General features: G+C 33.0%; 1 protein-coding gene across 11 annotated transcripts in view; it reads left to right on the top strand.

Moving 5' to 3' along the window:
- LOC111047800 (mitochondrial uncoupling protein 2) overlaps positions 1-18,925 on the top strand; it is a 59,066-nt gene that overhangs the window by 23,076 nt on the left and 17,065 nt on the right. For 5 of the 11 annotated variants that reach the window (XM_022333650.2, XM_022333646.2, XM_039419925.1 and 2 more), the window contains one exon: positions 15,636-15,792. In XM_022333650.2, the coding sequence (XP_022189342.1) occupies positions 15,679-15,792 (114 nt within the window). In that variant the 5' untranslated portion in view covers positions 15,636-15,678. Of the gene's footprint in view, positions 1-256; positions 602-1,322; positions 1,817-15,635; positions 15,793-18,925 lie in introns of those variants that run through there. The other 6 variants (XM_039419931.1, XM_039419927.1, XM_022333649.2 and 3 more) reach the window with 5 other exon arrangements.

Here is an 18,925-nt window from a genome sequence, read left to right as displayed (position 1 = left end):
AAATAAGAGCTATACGGTACCTATATTTATATTCAATGCAGCATCTTAAATGATGTTCGAACCATATATTGAACGAACATTCTCTTAACTTGAAAGTAATCAACTAAGTTACCTATAAGTATCTATTCTATTACTGAGGATGAGTAATAAGTATGAAGTGAAATGAGAGAGTGAGAGTGCGAATGAGAAGAGAGACGGCAATGTTTATGCCGAAAACGTGGGATGAGAGAAGTCTGGCTTTTGGTCAAAACAAAAGAGAATTTTGGGCTAGAGCCACTGCGAACAAAAGTAATTGCATTGACGACTATTGTGTACTAGAACTTCAGATTCCATTAGACTTCTCTAAGTAGGTATCGTACCTTGCACTGCTAATAAGTATAGATGAATTTTATCCATAAATTTATAACGATGTCAATCATGTCCTCGTTATTCTGTAGTTTTTAAGAGCTCGTGATCATAATCATTGCTCTCACTATGAGGCGGAGTTGTGAAATGTGGAGTGAATTGTGTAATAAATACCGGTATGTGTCAATGTGAATAGAAGGAGATTACTTTGTGATGAAAATTGGTTTATTGATGTCTGAACTGGATTTTCCTTGAAGTAAGTTTCTAAATTTGTAATTAAGTTTAGTAAATTGAATATATATTCAACAATAATAATATAGCCTACTCATAATAGTAATGTTCTCACATGTATCATTAATATAGCCACCAAATATTCATGCCTCCACCGTTTTCTTTAGGCTAATCTTTGAATTGATACAGAGCATTGGAGAACGTTCCTAAAACTATATAACTATTTAAACGACATACAACTTTAAATGAAGGAAGTTTGGTCTTAGGACTTGAAATATACTATACAATAGGACACATCCATCAAATAATGCTTTGAATGAACGGATGAAGATACTCTTGATATGTGAAAGCCGATTGTTTGGAACACAAAAGACAATAGACTTCAGATATGAAGGCTGAACTTCAGTCTCCAGATATCAGTTCATCTGATAACTATTATGAAATATGACAATGTTTCAATGAGCTAATAAAAAAAGTTCATGACCCTTTCACGTTAGCAAAAAATAAATAACACAAGTCTGGTATGTGTATTTGCCAGTGATTAATGATTTTTTCATGATAAAAAATTGTTCTCAATGAATTTTATAATAATGATAAGGGTAAAAAATTAATCAGTATTATAGTTCCTAACATAATTTCTACATAGTAAACAGTTTTTCCTGCTGATGAACTTGGCAACTAATCAATTATATAGCACTCTACTTGAGAATTATTCTAATCTATTATTGCTCAGTCATTATTAGTAAAGATAACGGCGTCAGAGTAGACTTTACCTCCTCCATTCAGTTTGCCAAGAGCCAAGACAGCACTCAGTCTAGAAATGATGTGCACTCATCAAATGGGTGTCAGTATCAGGTCCAATCCAATCGAGTACTTCTGTCTGAACTTGAAAATCATGTTTCTAATGTCATCCTCAAGATTATCAGTAGCGTTCTACGAGCACATCAAAAACCTTCTTTATTGCAGTTTCCAACCATTTATCAATCATAATACATCGCGGAATGTAGTATGTTGTGTCTCCAGTTTGCTTCTCCAATTCACTCTTGATAAGCTTTCACATTAAAGTTGCGTATCTTAATTAGTGTTTAGTAAAAAAATAGCTCTTGACTTTATCAGTTTATGATAAAGTCATAAACCTGACTTTATCGATCGACTCTTGACTTTATCGATTATGTTTACTTGAGAAGGAACTGTACTGTGCGTCATTTGACTTTATCCAAATTGAATGAAAGAAATCACAGTAAGTTACAATCAATTAATTGGTTAAATTTGATAAGCTAGTGATTTTATGTAGCCTACTAATATAAGAGTACAATAATAATATGTTACAATTATTTCAGCCAATAAACTACAATGCCTCCATTGAACTAATCAACTTGAAAGTTTGAAATTTCAAGCTCAGGGATGATTTGAAAATTAAAAATTTTATCTTTTCTTCAGTTATTTCCAGTCAATGGGTAATAAATCATCAGCGATCTACTCTGTGATATGGTCTAATCATTTATAACATAGGAATGAGCATTTTGCATATATATAATTATTATCATTTTTCCAATGTTCACTGTTCAGGACTATTGGATTAATGATTTGAACAACATATTTCTCAAAGTAGAATTTTGATGAGTTGAAAGCATTAAATCATTGAATTTTTCTGTGAAAAGATGAACTTCTACCCGCTGTTCCTGATGTGGGAATACATTGAGATTCTTATTATTAAAAACAATATTGATCGGAAATCATTGCAATCATTAATCAGACTATCACAAATTTTCCAAACAATAACGATTGAACTATTGTTCACTCCATAATTACCAGAAATCAGCGATTTGAAGGCTACATCATTGAACTTACTGTGTAAATACCTACCTTCCACCTTCTTTATAAAATATACTCTTCTTCATTCTATTTCACAGGACTCCATTTAAAGAGTATAAAGACACTCAAAATTGAGAGGAATAATGGATAATATTATTTTATGATTATAAAATTCAACTCATGACATTTGATGAGAAAATTAGTGTCAATTTTCTTGGTAATAAAAGAGTATAATGATAGGCATCGAAATTGTATTTTTTATTCGTGATGGTTAATTATTATTTTATGACTACAGTATTTTCGCACAGTACACAGTAAGTACTGTGTATCTATATGTATCAAGAGTCTCGTTAAAAATGTTAACTTAACTACTGGCTTTATCGTTCTCATTGATTCGATCCCTGAATGCCATACATTCTTAAGTGGAGCTGAAAAAATGAACGTCCAAACTTGCGAGGAAGTAGATGAAGGTTAACTTAAAGAAACCTGCTTCTGATGAAATAATTTTGTTTCATTTCCGCCTATCACCGTTTCTTATTCTACTTTGTTTTGATTTTCTACTAGCGCTCATCTCCATCACTCCAACTCTGTTAACTATTTTCCTTCTCTCTCATATACAAAAATAAATTTGCCTTTTGACACTTCGTTTTTTGAAAAGTTCTAGTTCGTGTTCCCATCCATAAATACTTTCGCTATCAATTTCTTTTCCAGTGTCTAAAAGTATAAGACAAGGAACTCCAGCTCTCAAATAAAGCTATAACCACAGCATATATAATTACCCCACTCTTTCCACGCACCCCTCTAAATATCCCAAATTTTATTTTCAGCCCCCCATAGATAAGGCACTCTCTTAGAAAAGTAGTTGGTCAATATTATTTTTTCAATGAACTCGATCTGTATAATGGTTCAATAAACGTGTGTTGATAATTTGAAGTTGAATAATGAACGCGCATTCAAAAGTTAACGTCGAGCAACAATACAAAACCCACAAACGGACAACGACTCAAGCCTCAAGTCAAAAGTAGGAATCCGCTACGCTCGTTCTATTATACTTATTGTATTTAGGACCAAAAATTTTCAATAAATTGCCAATAGGCTAGCTATTAAAGAAACAGTTCCAATCAATTCATTCAAATCGAAAACAAAAAACTGGCTCCTGTCCAATAGAATCAATCATGGAGAACAATTAGTTCTATGAAAAGTTTTCCATACTGTTTCATTCTCATTTTCTTCATTATAATGATTTTTTCCCCATGAGTATTATAAATGTTTTTATGTTAAAATTTTATAAAATTTCTACATCTTAGGTTATCAATTTTATTTTTTAAATTGTGTATAGAAATGTGGTTTTTATGAACTTCTAATGACTCGCAAAAGGTATCTTTATTAGAATTTTTAACTTTTGGCATAAAATCTTGAACAATAGCAAAATTAGTGGCATCCCGACACATATTTATATATAGTAGGGGCCACATTTTCTTAGATCAGCAAATAATCAACCAATTGTATTAATACTTTGTAAATAATTGTACCTTATATGCTTTTTGTAATCATGTCTTTAATTTGAATAAACTCATCTGGTCGTGTTGTACCCTCAACCAGAGACATTATTATTATTATTTATATATATATATATATATTATATATATATATATATATATATATATATATATAAATGAATGTCTGTTTGTGTGTTTGTTCCCTATGACATGAAAAATACTTGACATAACGGCATGAAACTTTGGGAATATGTTGTGTGAATATTGGGGATGGTTTCTAACCAGAAATTTTAATAGGGTGGCTAATAATGATTATTATTATTAATCCATTTTACAGACCTATGTTTTCGAAATTTTTGGCCTAGCGGCTACCGAAGAACGGAAAGATGATCATGATTCAAGATCATATTTTGATAATATGATTTAGCACCTAAAGTTACCAGCTGTAATAAACACGTCACCCTATGATAAATTGTGTAGGCTACTGGTATTACAACGGTAGTTTGGAGTTGAAGTGTAGTTGATTGATACCAGCTGTAGATAATGGTTCCTTAGAAGACCTATACAAATAATTATCACTCCCCTATCAATGAGTAACCGGAGAATGTTGGAAAAAAATTATTAGCCTCATGGAAGAGAGTTGTTCATATTGCATTCATTAATGGCAGAATAATTTACAATTTATTTTCAATTTAGCTTAGCTTATATTCATCCTAAAATGGAAGATGGAAAGAATATGTAATCATGGGTGATTCATTGTACATCACATATTTCCTGGACCATCTATTGACAATCAACAACTATGAAAACATTGAATTCATCTTTGAAACACTGATTTATCCTATCTATTTTTTTAATTCAACACTTTACTGTTAGATATTACTACCAATTGATTGAGAAGAATATGTTTTGGGAATAATGAATGCTGTATGACTAAGCACATAGGAAGTCCGTATTCAGATGTATATGAAAATATTGATTGTCAGATAAATTTCATGATTCACCAAATAAAGTAAAGTGTGACATGAGATACATTGACTTTTTGGCGGTACGAATTTCGCCAGGTAAGCTAGTTGTAAATAAAGCTTTATTATTAATAGTCAACACTGAAAAAAGACAGGCTCAATCACCAGGAATACCATAAATTCTATGAAGGACCAGTGAGCCATTGATTTTGAGTAGTTCAATCACTTCCATTATGGACACTGAATACATTATGGACAATCAATATGAATGAAATTTATTAGCTACAAAATAAAAAACTTGATTGAAGTGACCCCGACTACTACAATATGAATAACCATTTAGATCAAATATAAGAAATTACTCACATCTCTCATCAAATCGTACTTTTTGTACACAAAATATTAACACAAAAATATAAGTTATACAGTATTGAATGAACTCACGGCTAGTACCGTACTCAAAAGTTTGTCCTTTTCTGGCCGTGCTACAAATGAATGTAGGTTTATGTTTGGCATCTCGTTTTTGTAATCTTGTTGTCTATCAATCAATCAATCATTTATTTCTTTCCAAAACATACATGAAAATGTACATGAAAAAGTCAAAAAATAAAAACTAACTTAAAGCTGAAGAGAAATTAGTGACTGTATAAAATTCATTTTTTCACAGTAAACTCGTCTATACTGTAGCCTGCTAAATCCATCAAATATGCTCTCAGCAATTCCTTAAATTTTGATCTATCAGGTTCATGTCTTATGCAACCTGGGAGACAACCATTAAATTTTATTTCCATGTACGTTGTACTTTGTTTATATTTTTCCTTATTGTGTTTCTTTATTGTAAAATTATTTTTATTTCTTGTGTTGTAATTATGTATATCTACTTGCCGTGGGAATCTAGATTCGTTAGTTTTTATATATAATATTGTCCTATAAATGTACAGGCTGTACACCATCATGAACTTTAACTTACTGAAGAATGGCTTGCATGATCGCTCTCTATCAAGATTTAGAATTATTCTTATTGCTCCTTTTTGTAATAGGAGTATTTTATTCAAGTTTGAGATGCTTATTCCTCCATATATTTCAACTCCATATGAAATGTGGGAGTGGATCATTGAAAAGTACACTGCTTTTAACGTTTCTAAGTTCGAAACTTTTGCTAGTTGTCTCAGTGCCAAAATTCCTGATCTTAATTTTTTACATATTTTTTAAATGTGAACGGACCAACTAAGTGTGTTTTCAAGATATAGACCCAAAAATTTGATTTCTCCCTTATTATTTACGGAATTAAGTTGTTTTACCTCTGAATTTCTACAAGTAAAATGGAGGAACTTTGTTTTGTTATCATTGAGTAGCATATGTCTATGATTTAGGTACTGTAATATTACATTTTTTTCTCGATTAAAATCAAATCTTCAATTCGAGATCTATAAAACTTGATAGTAAATATCAGAGTAATCGATATGCGGACAACTTTTTTAATGAGAATTTATCGTAAATAATTGTGTTGCATATTCCATGGTATCACCGAAACTGAGTTAACAGAATTAACAGATAAATAGATCATTATAAATATAGAGGATATATAAATTTAAAATAACAGTTTCGAAATAAAGTTTTATTGAGAACAAATGTAAAATGTAAATTCTAAACTTGTAATTTATAATTTTTTGGAATTTAATATTAGTGACGTGTTCATAACGTCGACACTGGTTTTGAGGTGGGGCTTTGCTCTGTACTTGTTAGAGCTCTCTCTAAAAAATGGTGGCTGGCTTTGTGTTCTAATTTTGTGTTCTCTGAATATTTTCCTGTATAATTGAATTTTTAATGTTTTAAATTGAGTTTTGAACAGTTTTATGGTGTTCTAATTTTGTATAAATTGTTTTGTGTGTCTACAAGCCTATAGCCATTGTTTTTCAACTATATAAATGGATAAGTATTTAGCTTGTAATGATGCTAGATGCTTAAGCATGTAAGGTATTGTTTTGTGGATTTGTGTTGTATATTGCCAAAATTCTTCTGAAGATTATAAGTTGGTTTGCTCTGAAAACTGGATTTCTCATTCATAAGCAATAGATCCATTCATAGTTTATCAAGAATCTACCATTTTGGAGCCGATAACTTCCTTTAGGTTAATAGGTGTGAAATGCTATCCAACCTATTCAGGAGAAAATGGTAGCATGGCAAATGGTATGCCCTGGTGTGGGACTCAAACTACAAAATATATCCCTGGTTATGAAAAATTATTAGTAGGCTGATGTCTTGATAGGTTGTGAATGATATGCTGCTGAATGGGAGGTCAGTTCTGGAGTGGTCAAGTTTTAATGAATAGATATCAGTGCATATTACAAAATGGCAAACATTAAAAATGATCTGAATCTTATAGCGTTCTTAACACAAAAGTTTGATGAGCAAAATGCTAGGTTTGATGAGCAAAATGCTAAGATTGATGAGAAAAATGCTAAGATGTTATGATAAGGCACTATGTTATGATTAGGAATCCTGTGTTATGCTGGGATTCAGAATAGCATAATCGCTACGCAGTGTATGGTAAGAGTCCATAATTGTGTCTTTTTTCTTTCCTGTAGCCTATTTTTCTTGGCCCTTAATCGTTTCAAATTTCGATTCTTTCCTGTCTTTGTGTAATGTTCAGTAAATTTCTTCTATGATGCATATCTTAACCAATCTTGTCCATAGTCATTTAAATTTGTATTTTTTTTCTGAAATAATTTTGGAAGTTAAAATAGTAGCTTATTTTCCTAATCTTTAAATTGTTGATAAAACTTAACTTTTCTAAAATCTATCCATTGTAGTGTAAATAAATGTTTGCTTGAGGTATATTTTTTCATCATCTATTACATATTTTAATTATGTCTATTTTTGTCAGGTATCATATTAGGTAACTAGGTTTTTCAGAGCAAATCATGTCCCATTTTCTCATCTTTCATTGCATATCGTGCCATAAGCCACATGTAATTAGGTTATAGTTTTCTTCTGGGCTTTTAACCCATTTTGCAATTTTTTTATTAGTAGTATATTTTATTAAATATACTTCCTTATGAAAGTTTAGTACTGACATGTAGGATAGGCTCTAATTAATCTTTCTCTTCCATGTATTATTTAGGAAATTTATTTACTCAATTTTTCTTTTTCTCCTATTTGTATTTTTTAGGGAACTTATTTACCCATTATACATCTTGATCGTCTTTGTATTGTAATATTGAAATGTTTGTACTTATTATACAGTCTTCAAATTCTGAAACTATTTAAAAAATAAATGGTTCAATCTAGAACATGCTGAAATTTAATCTTATGTATAAATTCTTTTGTTATAATAATAAAACTTCAAAATTTGAAAGTATTAATGAATTGTGTCGCCATATATATAAGATGTTCAATATAAATGAAAGTTAACTTGAATAATGTTTTCATTAAATAAAAATGTATTGTCATATTATTAATTGAAATGAGTTGAAGGTTAAAATTTCACTAAAGTTTTTGTAATTGATGTCTTTTTCTAAATTTTAAAAACTGTTCTATACATTTTTATATGATTGATTATCGTTTAGAATGGATGCTGGAGTGTATGTAGAATTTTTAGTGGGGTTTGTTGATTAGAATTTTGCTGGTATGTGATTGTTTTTTGAGATGGAAACCCATTATTGCCTAAAGAAGGAATAACAGAGGTTATGACTTAGAGAGGCAGTAATGAGATAATATTTTTTGTGTTGATTACTTATGCTGATTGCCATAGATGCAAAATAATGATTAATAATCTTGATTGCCATAGATACAGATGATTACTTACAAATTTTGATTGCCTTTGAAGCAAAATATTATTGATGTTTTGAATGATTTCTTGTTAAATGATTGATAGTAATGACAGAATCCAAGGGCAGGGCAGTGGACTGTGGATGATAGTTGGTATAAATACCTACAAATAAATCTTTGAATTCTGTACATAAAAATACTGATAGCTTGAAGTGTGGTAAGTACGCCAATAAAAGACTAAATGAATCAACAATATAAGATTTAATAATAATAAGATGATAATAGTAGGCAGATGACCACATACAAAAACAATTGTGTCAAGTATCTTGGGATCAATAAAATAATGATAGGCAGGTGGCCACATACAAACATTGAATCAAATATTTTGAGATCAATAAAATAATAATAGGCAGATGGCCACATACAAAAACAATTGTAAGTAGGTTAAGTCTTTGAATCTTTAAATAATAATAGGCAGATGGCCACATACAAAAACAATGAGTCAAATCTTGGGAAAATTACAACATGTAAAATAATGTAGAGAACTACAAAATTTATAGAAATTAGGTCAATGACATTAATGACCATTGAAGTCTGACAATAAATGCAAAGGTAGTAATAATGATACCTGAAATGAATATAAATTGAGTGCTATAATGAAAGTTATTACTAAGGTACAATAATAATGATTAAAAATGACAATAAGCTGTAAAAAATGTTCAGCAAGTAATGTATAAAAATATATGCGGCATAGGCCTTCAGTGATTTGAATGTCAAAATAGACTTCGACCAAACAATTAATAGGCGTTGCTGGCCTTAAAATATCACTTAAGAGCTAAGGGTAGCTAATAAATACAATGAGACAGTCCGGGTTGAATATAGGCGACATGGGCCTTCAATGAATTGAATGTCAAGACAGACATCAATTAGAACGAGTAATAGGCGACAGTGGCCTCAGGAAATCACTTGTAAAGCCAAGGGTAGCTGTCAAATCCAGAGAATTAATAGTTGCTACTATTGAATACAATTGTATAGGCGTCAGTGGCCTCAGAAAATCACTTGTAAAGCCAAGGGTAGCTGTCAAATCCAAAGAATAATTGCTACAATTGAATACAATATATAGGCGTCAGTGGCCTCAGAAAATCACTTGTGAAGTCAAGGGTAACTGTTAAATACAATGAATTAATAGGCGTCGGTGGCCTTAGTGAATTGCATGTCAAGATAGACATTAATCAAATAATAAGTAGGCGTCAGTGGCCTCAGTGAATTGAATGTCAAGATAGACATTAATAAAACAATAAGTAGGCGTCGGTAGCCTCAGTGAATTGAATGTCAAGATAGACATTAATAAATCAATTAGTAGGCGTCAGTGGCCTCAGAAAATCACTTGTAAAGCCAAGGGTAGCTGTCAAATCCAATAAATAAATAGGCGTCGGTGGCCTCAGTGAGTTGAATGTCAAGATAGACATTAACTAAACAATAAGTAGGCGTCGGTAGCCTCAGTGAATTGAATGTCAAGATAGACATTAATAAATCATTAGTAGGCGTCAGTGGCCTCAGAAAATCACTTGTGAAGCCAAGGGTAGCTGTTAAATACAATGAATAATAGGCGTCGGTGGCCTTAGTGAATTGCATGTCAAGATAGACATTAATAAAACAATAATGATGCATACGAAAATGAAAATTGAAAAGAACGATTTACATAACATGAATAAAATTTTGAAGAGGAGATGCGGCCAGGCAGACAGGCAATGACTCCGCAATACCAACAGGAACAGGACATCAGCAAGCGATGAAGTGATCAGGCCATGCGATGACAAGCATGGAAACGTCCACTACAGCAGGTGAATCCCCCAATGGAAAAGTAGGCTGGAGCGAGTAGAATTCCAAACGAATAATCCGATCTTCAAATTGTGGAATTTTTGGATTGATTTCCAAACGGTAGAGATGATGCACTTGAAAGTTTGAGGTTCACGAGGTGAAGCCAATTGTAGAAAAATGGCAACTGAAGCTTACACGAGGTTGTAATTTTAGACAAAGTTTATCCAATTTTAACAGAGTAACTGAGTGAAGAACTCGATGAATAATTGAATCACACTGAAGAATAGAACAAACGAATTAATCTGAAGAATAATTCACACTTTAAAAAGGTTCTGTAGATCAAATGAATAGCGATGAAATGCTCACACGAGGTTGCAATTTTAGACAAAGTTTATCCAATTTTAACAGAGTAACTGAGTGAAGAACTCAATGAATAATTGAATCACACTGAAGAATAGAACAAACGAATTAATCTGAAGAATAATTCACACTTTAAAAACGTTTTGTAAGTCCGATGAATTCAGATGAAAGGTTTAGACCGAGCGCAGGAAGCACACTCGACTATCCACCATTGAAAAAGACACGGAGACGATGCAAGCTACAATGAAAAAGGCAAGCTGCCGGATGTGTAAGAAACGTAGGCAAAGCGCTCGCAACCGAATGGTGAAAAGTAACAAATATCTAAAAGGTAAGATGCCTAAAGACAAGATTAAATTCTAAAAAATCGAATAGCACAAATATTAAAATTGCAACAACAAAAAATCCGACGAAAAAGGTACGAATAGAAGTATAGAAAACCAGCTGATTAGAGCAGTGGCAAAGAACCGCGACTTAGACGTCACTGGTCAGCACAGACGCACAAAAGACACAGCGCGCAGACAGACAGACATGATGACGACATGATGTCTACGTAGTAGCGGAACAAATAACAAGTGAAACCGTTCCAATAGATGCTTTGTCAGATTTTACAGTAAAGTTTTGTCATGAAATGTAGTTTGTGTTTAGAACATTGAAAAGTCGAAATAAACTATAGTATCCAACAAATGATGATTAATAATATTGAATAATTTGCTTTTCATAAAATATTTGAACAGTGAATAAATGGAAATGAAATTATTTTTTTATAAAAATTTTGTAATTGATGTCTCCATTGAGTTTGAGGAAATTTCACAATTTATGTATTGCTGACTGTATAATAAGATGTTAACAAATTTCATTTTTATATTGATTATATTCTTGTAAATAATTTTCATGTGTATTAGATTCTATTGGTAGCCTAATCAAAATTTTCTTTTTAGTTTATAAGCATTTTAAGATAACAGGTACAGCATGGAAATTAACATCGAAATAATTATCATGTGAATCTTGAAATCAACATCAAGTGAACGCCATGAAGAGTGTTAAGAACATTTGGGTGATTTTCGAACTAGTGTGACTCATTAATTGACTATCAACGCCAATATCTACGCTGATATCTATACAAATGCCAATGCCAATATCTACGCTGATATCTACACCAATGCCTATGCCAATATCGATGCTGATGCCTATGCCAATATCAACACCAATATCTGCTCTGATGTCTACACCAATGCCAACGCCAATATCTACGTTGATGTTTACGCCAATGCCTGTGCCAATGCCAATGCCAATATCTACGTTGATGTCTACGCCGATGCCTGCGCCGATGCCAATGCCTGCACCAATGTTGATGCCAATGCCTACGACAATGCCAACGCCAATGCCGACACCAATGCATACGCCAATGACAATGCCAACGCCTATTGCTGACCATGTAACTCAAACTTCAACACTACCACATTACCTGGAGGTAATTGCCATCTATGTTCACGTTCACAACTTTGAATTCAGAATAACAGTCACAGTATCATGAAAGAATTGATTCAAAAAAAATCCTCTCCTAAATTATTCCTGTATGCAGAACTCTAAACCTTGAAAGCTGAAAATATCAAAAAACCAAACCTTACCTAAATTAATCCTGTATGCAGCGTCTATCTCTTTTCCAAAAAACAAATTACATTGTCATTTCAAGCCTGAAATGTACATTGTATAATTATATGATATTACATGACAATATTTACATGACTCTGTATTGAGTTTGGTATGCAGCCGTCTACTACAAGCATGAGGCAATGCTAACTGAGATGTCACCTGTATCAAGTTTGGTATGCATCAGTCGACTACAAATATCAGCCCAACTCTATGAGTATTCGGATCAGCCCAACACTGATGTCATCACACTGGAGTCACACTTAACTGAAATTCATACTGAGTGCCTTAACGGACTGTTTTCCAAAATTTGCATTGATGAAATCAACCGCGTCAATAGTGAAAGAAATGAACATTTTTTGATTTATTGAAATTTTATGTGAAAATTAAATGTAACAATTCATCAATTCATTTGAAAAAAAATTTTTTTATTCAACATACTAAATTTTTTTATGCAATAAAAAATTGAATTTTTCTATCTATTAAATTTATGTGCAATTTCAAAAACTATTCTTTATATATATATATTAAACTTTCCGTTGAGATATTTTCCTTTAAATTATAGAGCTAAATCAAAAGTAATTTTGATATTCTATACTTTGAAATATTGTTTGGAAACGTATAACAAATGCTATTGATGAATTTTTATAATAATTTTCAATATTATTGGATGACATGTAATGTTTTTATAGAAAAATTGTTACTGTTCTCGAATTTGATTTCAACAATTTCCATTTGTTTCAATGTAATTTTTTCTTTAGATTTTCAAACAGTAAAATTTTTTATGTCAAGAGGGGTATTTGTAATATTACATTTTTTCTCGATTAAAATCAAATCTTCAATTCGAGATCTATAAAACTTGATAGTAGATATCAGAGTAATCGATATGCGGACAACTTTTTTGATGAGAATTTATTGTAAATAATTGTGTTGCACATTCCATGGTATCACCGAAACTGAGTTAACAGAATTAACAGATAAATAGATCATTATAAATATAGAGGATATATAAATTTAAAATAACAGTTTCGAAATAAAGTTTTATTGAGAACAAATGTAAAATGTAAATTCTAAACTTGTAATTTATAATTTTTTGGAATTTAATATTAGTGACGTGTTCATAACGTCGATACTGGTTTTGTGGTGGGGCTTTGCTCTGTACTTGTTAGAGCTCTCTCTAAAAAATGGTGGCTGGCTTTGTGTTCTAATTTTGTGTTCTCTGAATATTTTCCTGTTTAATTGAATTTGTAATGTTTTAAATTGAGTTTTGAACAGTTTTATGGTGTTCTAATTTTGTATAAATTGTTTTGTGTGTCTACAAGCCTATAGCCATTGTTTTTCAACTATATAAATGGATAAGTATTTAGCTTGTAATGATGCTAGATGCTTAAGTGTGTAAGGTATTGTTTTGTGGATTTGTGTTGTATATTGCCAAAATTCTTCTGAAGATTATAAGTTGGTTTGCTCTGAAAACTGGATTTCTCATTCATAAGCAATAGATCCATTCATAGTTTATCAAGAATCTACCATTTTGGAGCCGTTAACTTCCTTTAGGTTAATAGGTGTGAAATGCTATCCAACCTATTTAGGAGAAAATGGTAGCACGGCAGTACTTTTTAGTTAATGATATAGAATTGTTACATTCAATTTTATATATACATTTTACATATTACATTTTAAGTTTGATCCAATATTGTACTGATTTTTATTGCTTGTATACTTTATATTTACATACTGTTGCCGTCCTTCTAGATATGACTTGATCCAGCTAAGCTCTTTACCTCTAATTCCGTAATTTTGAAGTTTATTTAATAATAATTTATGATTCACACTGTCAAATGCTTTGGTTAAATCCAGGAATGCTCCTACAGTATTTAATCCCTCATCTAAGTTTTCTAAAATGTTTTCTATGAACTCTATCAAAGAAGTAATGGTTGACCTGTTTTTTCTATAGCCATGTTGTTCTTTGTCAAGTATACCATTAGTTTCAAAATAATCAATTAACTGAACTAGTACACACTTTTCAAATATTGTCTATTCAAATAAATGTCTAGTAAGAAATTTTTCAATGTGATTTTTGTTTGCTATAAAATTTGAATTTGAAAAAAGAATTATCAACAAATTCCTAACCAAAGAAAACCTCTGTGCTCTGCTCTAATTGGAATGTAACAATGGAACAAACACGTGGCAAGCTCATGCTTTTGATCCAAAGAAAATTCAATTCGATCAGCTGATTGATAAAATTATTTTAAACTTTCCAATGATTACAACATATGTTAGAATATCATGTGTCAATTATCTCAGTTCCATATGGCATTCACCTTACCATGTTCATAACCTTACTAAATATGATCCTTTTTCATCCTTTGAAACCCTTAGAGGCAAAATATCTCAAATTCTGTTCTTAGTGCGCGTCTAGCATGTTTGAAGAATATTTGTGCAGAGTTTTAAGTCTGTAGGCCAATTAGTTTGAGCTGTAGCTTGATTTTACATGAAAAATTTCAAAAAATGCCCTCTCTTGGACCCCTCTCTGCTCCTGGTTGTAATTTTTCTGCATAGATCTAATTTTTTTTCGTAGCTGAACAAAAAAGTTCCTCATGACTTTGCTGTGCAATGAGCGCTTAAAAAGTACAAAATTTTTTGGGGGCCCCAGCTCCCTCAGTAGGGGGGCAAATTTCTGAAAATCCTTTCTTAGTGGATGTTTTGAGGCTATCATAAAGAATTGTGCAAAATTTCAAGTTTGTGGGCTCAGTAGTTTGGGCTGTGGTGTGATTTCAGTTTTTCGGGGCTTAGCCTTATATAGATATAAAGAATTATAAGTGCCAACTGCTTCCCCATTGCTGACTGCGGCCGTCTGCTTCTACCATTGCTCTGCGTAAATCTTCAAAAATATAAAAAGACGTTTGAAAACCTATATTGATAGCCACTGTAAACTTTCCAATAAACCAAATGAACAACAATTAGCGATAATATAATATTTACTTGTGTGCTGATCCTTCATCATAATACAGAACAGTATTTTTTAAAGAAACTGTCAAGTGGTGGAAGTTTCTGTACTTATCTACGGTTTTTCTTTTTGATTGTGGGATGAATAATGTAGGCCTAAAATACTTATTTTCATTTATTCAACTCATTGTGTATCTCACAGCTCAACCTTGATTATTTTTTCTGTTCACAGTAAAACTTGAAAAAAGCAGATAGCCTACAAACTCTCATTCAAAATGACAGATACATCTGATTTCACATTCTATCAACGGATGACGCTGTATGCAGCTGCGGCTTGCTTTGCTGACACAGTCACATTTCCTCTGGATTTGGCAAAAGTTCGATTGCAGGTAATCAAACCAAAGATCACAAATTAACATAATAATAAGTTATCATTGATTACCAGGGGATTATCACTGATTAGCAGATTTCATAAATAATACTGTGTATTAGTGATTCATCGGAGAATAATAATTCCATCATTCCATGATGCGATATTTGAATTAAAACACATTATTTATATTATAGTAAATATAGTGTTACGGATTTTCCCTCTGCAAAAGTAGTTCATGTGGGTTCTTATAGAATGAGCTGACAACACTTGAAGTTATAATTGCACTTTATTGTACTCTAACTGTAAACTAAATAGACGAAAACAATTCACTCACTAAAATAACAGATAATCAACTCTACTACAGGCAACAATTCAATCAACTAACAGGTATTCAGATAGCAGATATAAAGATTTATCACTTATAAACGCAGCCTCTAATATTTACAGTTGATTAACACAGTATAAAATACTACTATCACTGTATCGTATATACCAAGGCTCTGTATTTGAGTATCACGGATCTTTACCACCGTTCAGTATCACGTGCTCGCGTATCCACATCACCGCACTGTATCTCGTATCTAGATACAACTGTCAATACGGTAATGATTATTATCACTACACTACACTGGATAACTATTACGATACTGTTACTATATAATTATCACTATAACTGTCACTATAGAATTATCACTATAACTGTCAATACAGTATAGAATTATAATTGAATTATTATTATAATTTCAATTACCACTAGTAGCTGCCTGGGTTTGGGTACGGCTGACACTCTGTTCATTTACCGCTGAGAGTATCGCTTATCACTAACTTGTTTATAACTGACTCACTGCCTAGGCTATGCTACATGCTACTAGTGGAACATTTTAGGGTGAGTCATTGCACCCTAATTCGGCAGTATCTTGAGCTATGTAGGTAGCTCTATGACTGCTCAACGTAATAACAGTGCTGAAGTTGGGGGTTCCTGATATAAGGCCTTCAGTAGAACTTGGCAATTTTATTTTATCTTGTTTTTATTTTTTTCCATAATTAAAATTTTCTAATTTTTCATTTCAATGTAATTCTATTTTTTCTGATTCAATAGTAATTTAATAATTCCTAATATTCTAATTCTACTTTAATTTTCATTTCATTTTCAAAATATATGTATTTTTAAAAGTGATTTTTTATTTGTTTTATTTGTTTGTTTTGTCAAGTCCACTTTTTTGGGAGAAGTGGAAATGGAGAATGGTTCTCTCCTAGGGAATTGAGTACTGTGAACAGTGGCTGACTGACGATCAGCTGTTGGCACCTTCACGGCCCAACTGCTAACTGTCAATCAGGTCACCATTGTTGAAATGGGAGTGACTTGTGGGTCTGAGCTGGTCGTGGTATTTCGTACATCTGCCTTATTGATGTACGCCACGAGATAAAACCTGTATCATGAAGCTTTCGAGATGTGAGCTGAATGATGTTTAGTAATTGCGAGTTATTGGCATATTCATAGAGTAACCTGTTATTCACAGTGTAGTGAAAGTTGTAGATGGTTCTGTTTTGAAGGCCAAATAGACGTTTTCTAGAACCAGACTGTGGCGGCATAGGTTAGGTATGCCCTGATGATGGCTGTGAATATGAACAGCCGAAATTTCAGGGGGAGAGAAGGGGTGACAAGAAGGGGGAATAGTTGTACAAACAGCACACAACAGAATGTATTTTCACGTAAATGTGTTGTCTGAAAGTGAGTGTTCTGTCCAGAGTTACACCTTCGTACTTGACGATATGGGACCATGGCAGGGCGTGGCCATGGATGTTGAGAGTTGGAGGAAGTTTAGCTTTTCGGGAAAAGGCGACAGCTACACATTTAGTTGGATTAATCTCCACCTTCCAGGATGAACACCAGGATGTAAGCAGGTTTAACTGCTCTTAAACATTCCTGGCCGCCCTATTCAGATTCATGCTGTTCGAGTGGAATGTGGTGTCATCAGCAAATAGACTTGTTTGGACTGAAGGTAGAGATGGCATGTCGCTGATGAAGAAGGAGTAGAGGATAGGTCCAAGCACATATCCTTGGGGGACACCTGCTGTTGCTGGGGTGAGAGCTGAAGAGTTTACTGGAGATGAGGTGCGGGTGTGAACTTCTAAATACCTGTTAATAAGGTATGACTTGAAGAGTCTTATTGTTGAAGGTGGAAAGACAGATGAAAGTTTATAGTGTAGTCCATCCAGCCACACAGTGTCGAAGGCTGCTTTGAAGTTTATAAAGACTGCAGCCATGTGCTCTTTCTTGTTGAAAGAGTCTGATAACTGAGAGCAGAATTTCATTAGTTGCAGTGTTGTTGAACAACCTGCACAAAATCCAAACTGCTCTGGCCTTATCACACTATCTAGTGTATCTCTGATATGTTTCTCCAGAAACATTTTCTCAAAGAGCTTTGAGAAAAAGCAGGGTATGGAGATTGGCTTATAAATGGATGGTAGGGTGGAGCGTTTTCCTGGCTTTAGGAGCAGGAATAATTTGCTCTTTTTCCATTCTGGGGGGAAATGTTGGGTGTTCAGAATGGAATTGAAAATTACAAGCAGGTGTTGGGCTAGCTCTGGAGGCACATTTAAGATGGCCTTCCCAGAAATACCATCAAGACCTGGGGCCTTTTTGGATTGGTATTTTTAAGTGCATTTGTTATATTTCCCATTGTAAAAGGTGAGAGATTATTTGGGGTGGGATCTTGCACTGTTACTAAAACACTGTCGACTATTTTACTAAAGTGGGAGTCGAGCTCTTGACTATGAGGGACGGGTGGATTTGAGAAGTGAAGTTTTAGGTGGGAGGCAAACTCATCCACTTTCTCTTGGTCTGAGAAGATTAGCCCGTTTGGGCCCTCAAGTGGAGAGCTTGGAGGTTGTTTCCTGAGAAGTTTTTGGGTAGCTTACCAGGCTGAGTTGGGTGGCAAAGAGGTGAGGTATTCTTCCCAGGATTGGAGGCGATGTAGTTTATGTAGTTGAGAGCATTTGTTTGATGCTCTTTTAAATGCATATTTGTCAGCAGGAGCTCGTGTTATCTGCCAACGTTTGCAAGTGCTACAACACTCACTGATAGCCACTTAAATTTCAATGGAAAGTAGTGAGCGTCGTTGGGGTGGGGCTAAGGAAGTGTTATC

The sequence above is a fragment of the Nilaparvata lugens genome, chromosome 2 (assembly GCF_014356525.2).
Source record: "Nilaparvata lugens isolate BPH chromosome 2, ASM1435652v1, whole genome shotgun sequence".
Lineage (NCBI taxonomy): Eukaryota > Metazoa > Arthropoda > Insecta > Hemiptera > Delphacidae > Nilaparvata > Nilaparvata lugens.
This window is presented reverse-complemented; position numbering and strand designations above follow the sequence as displayed.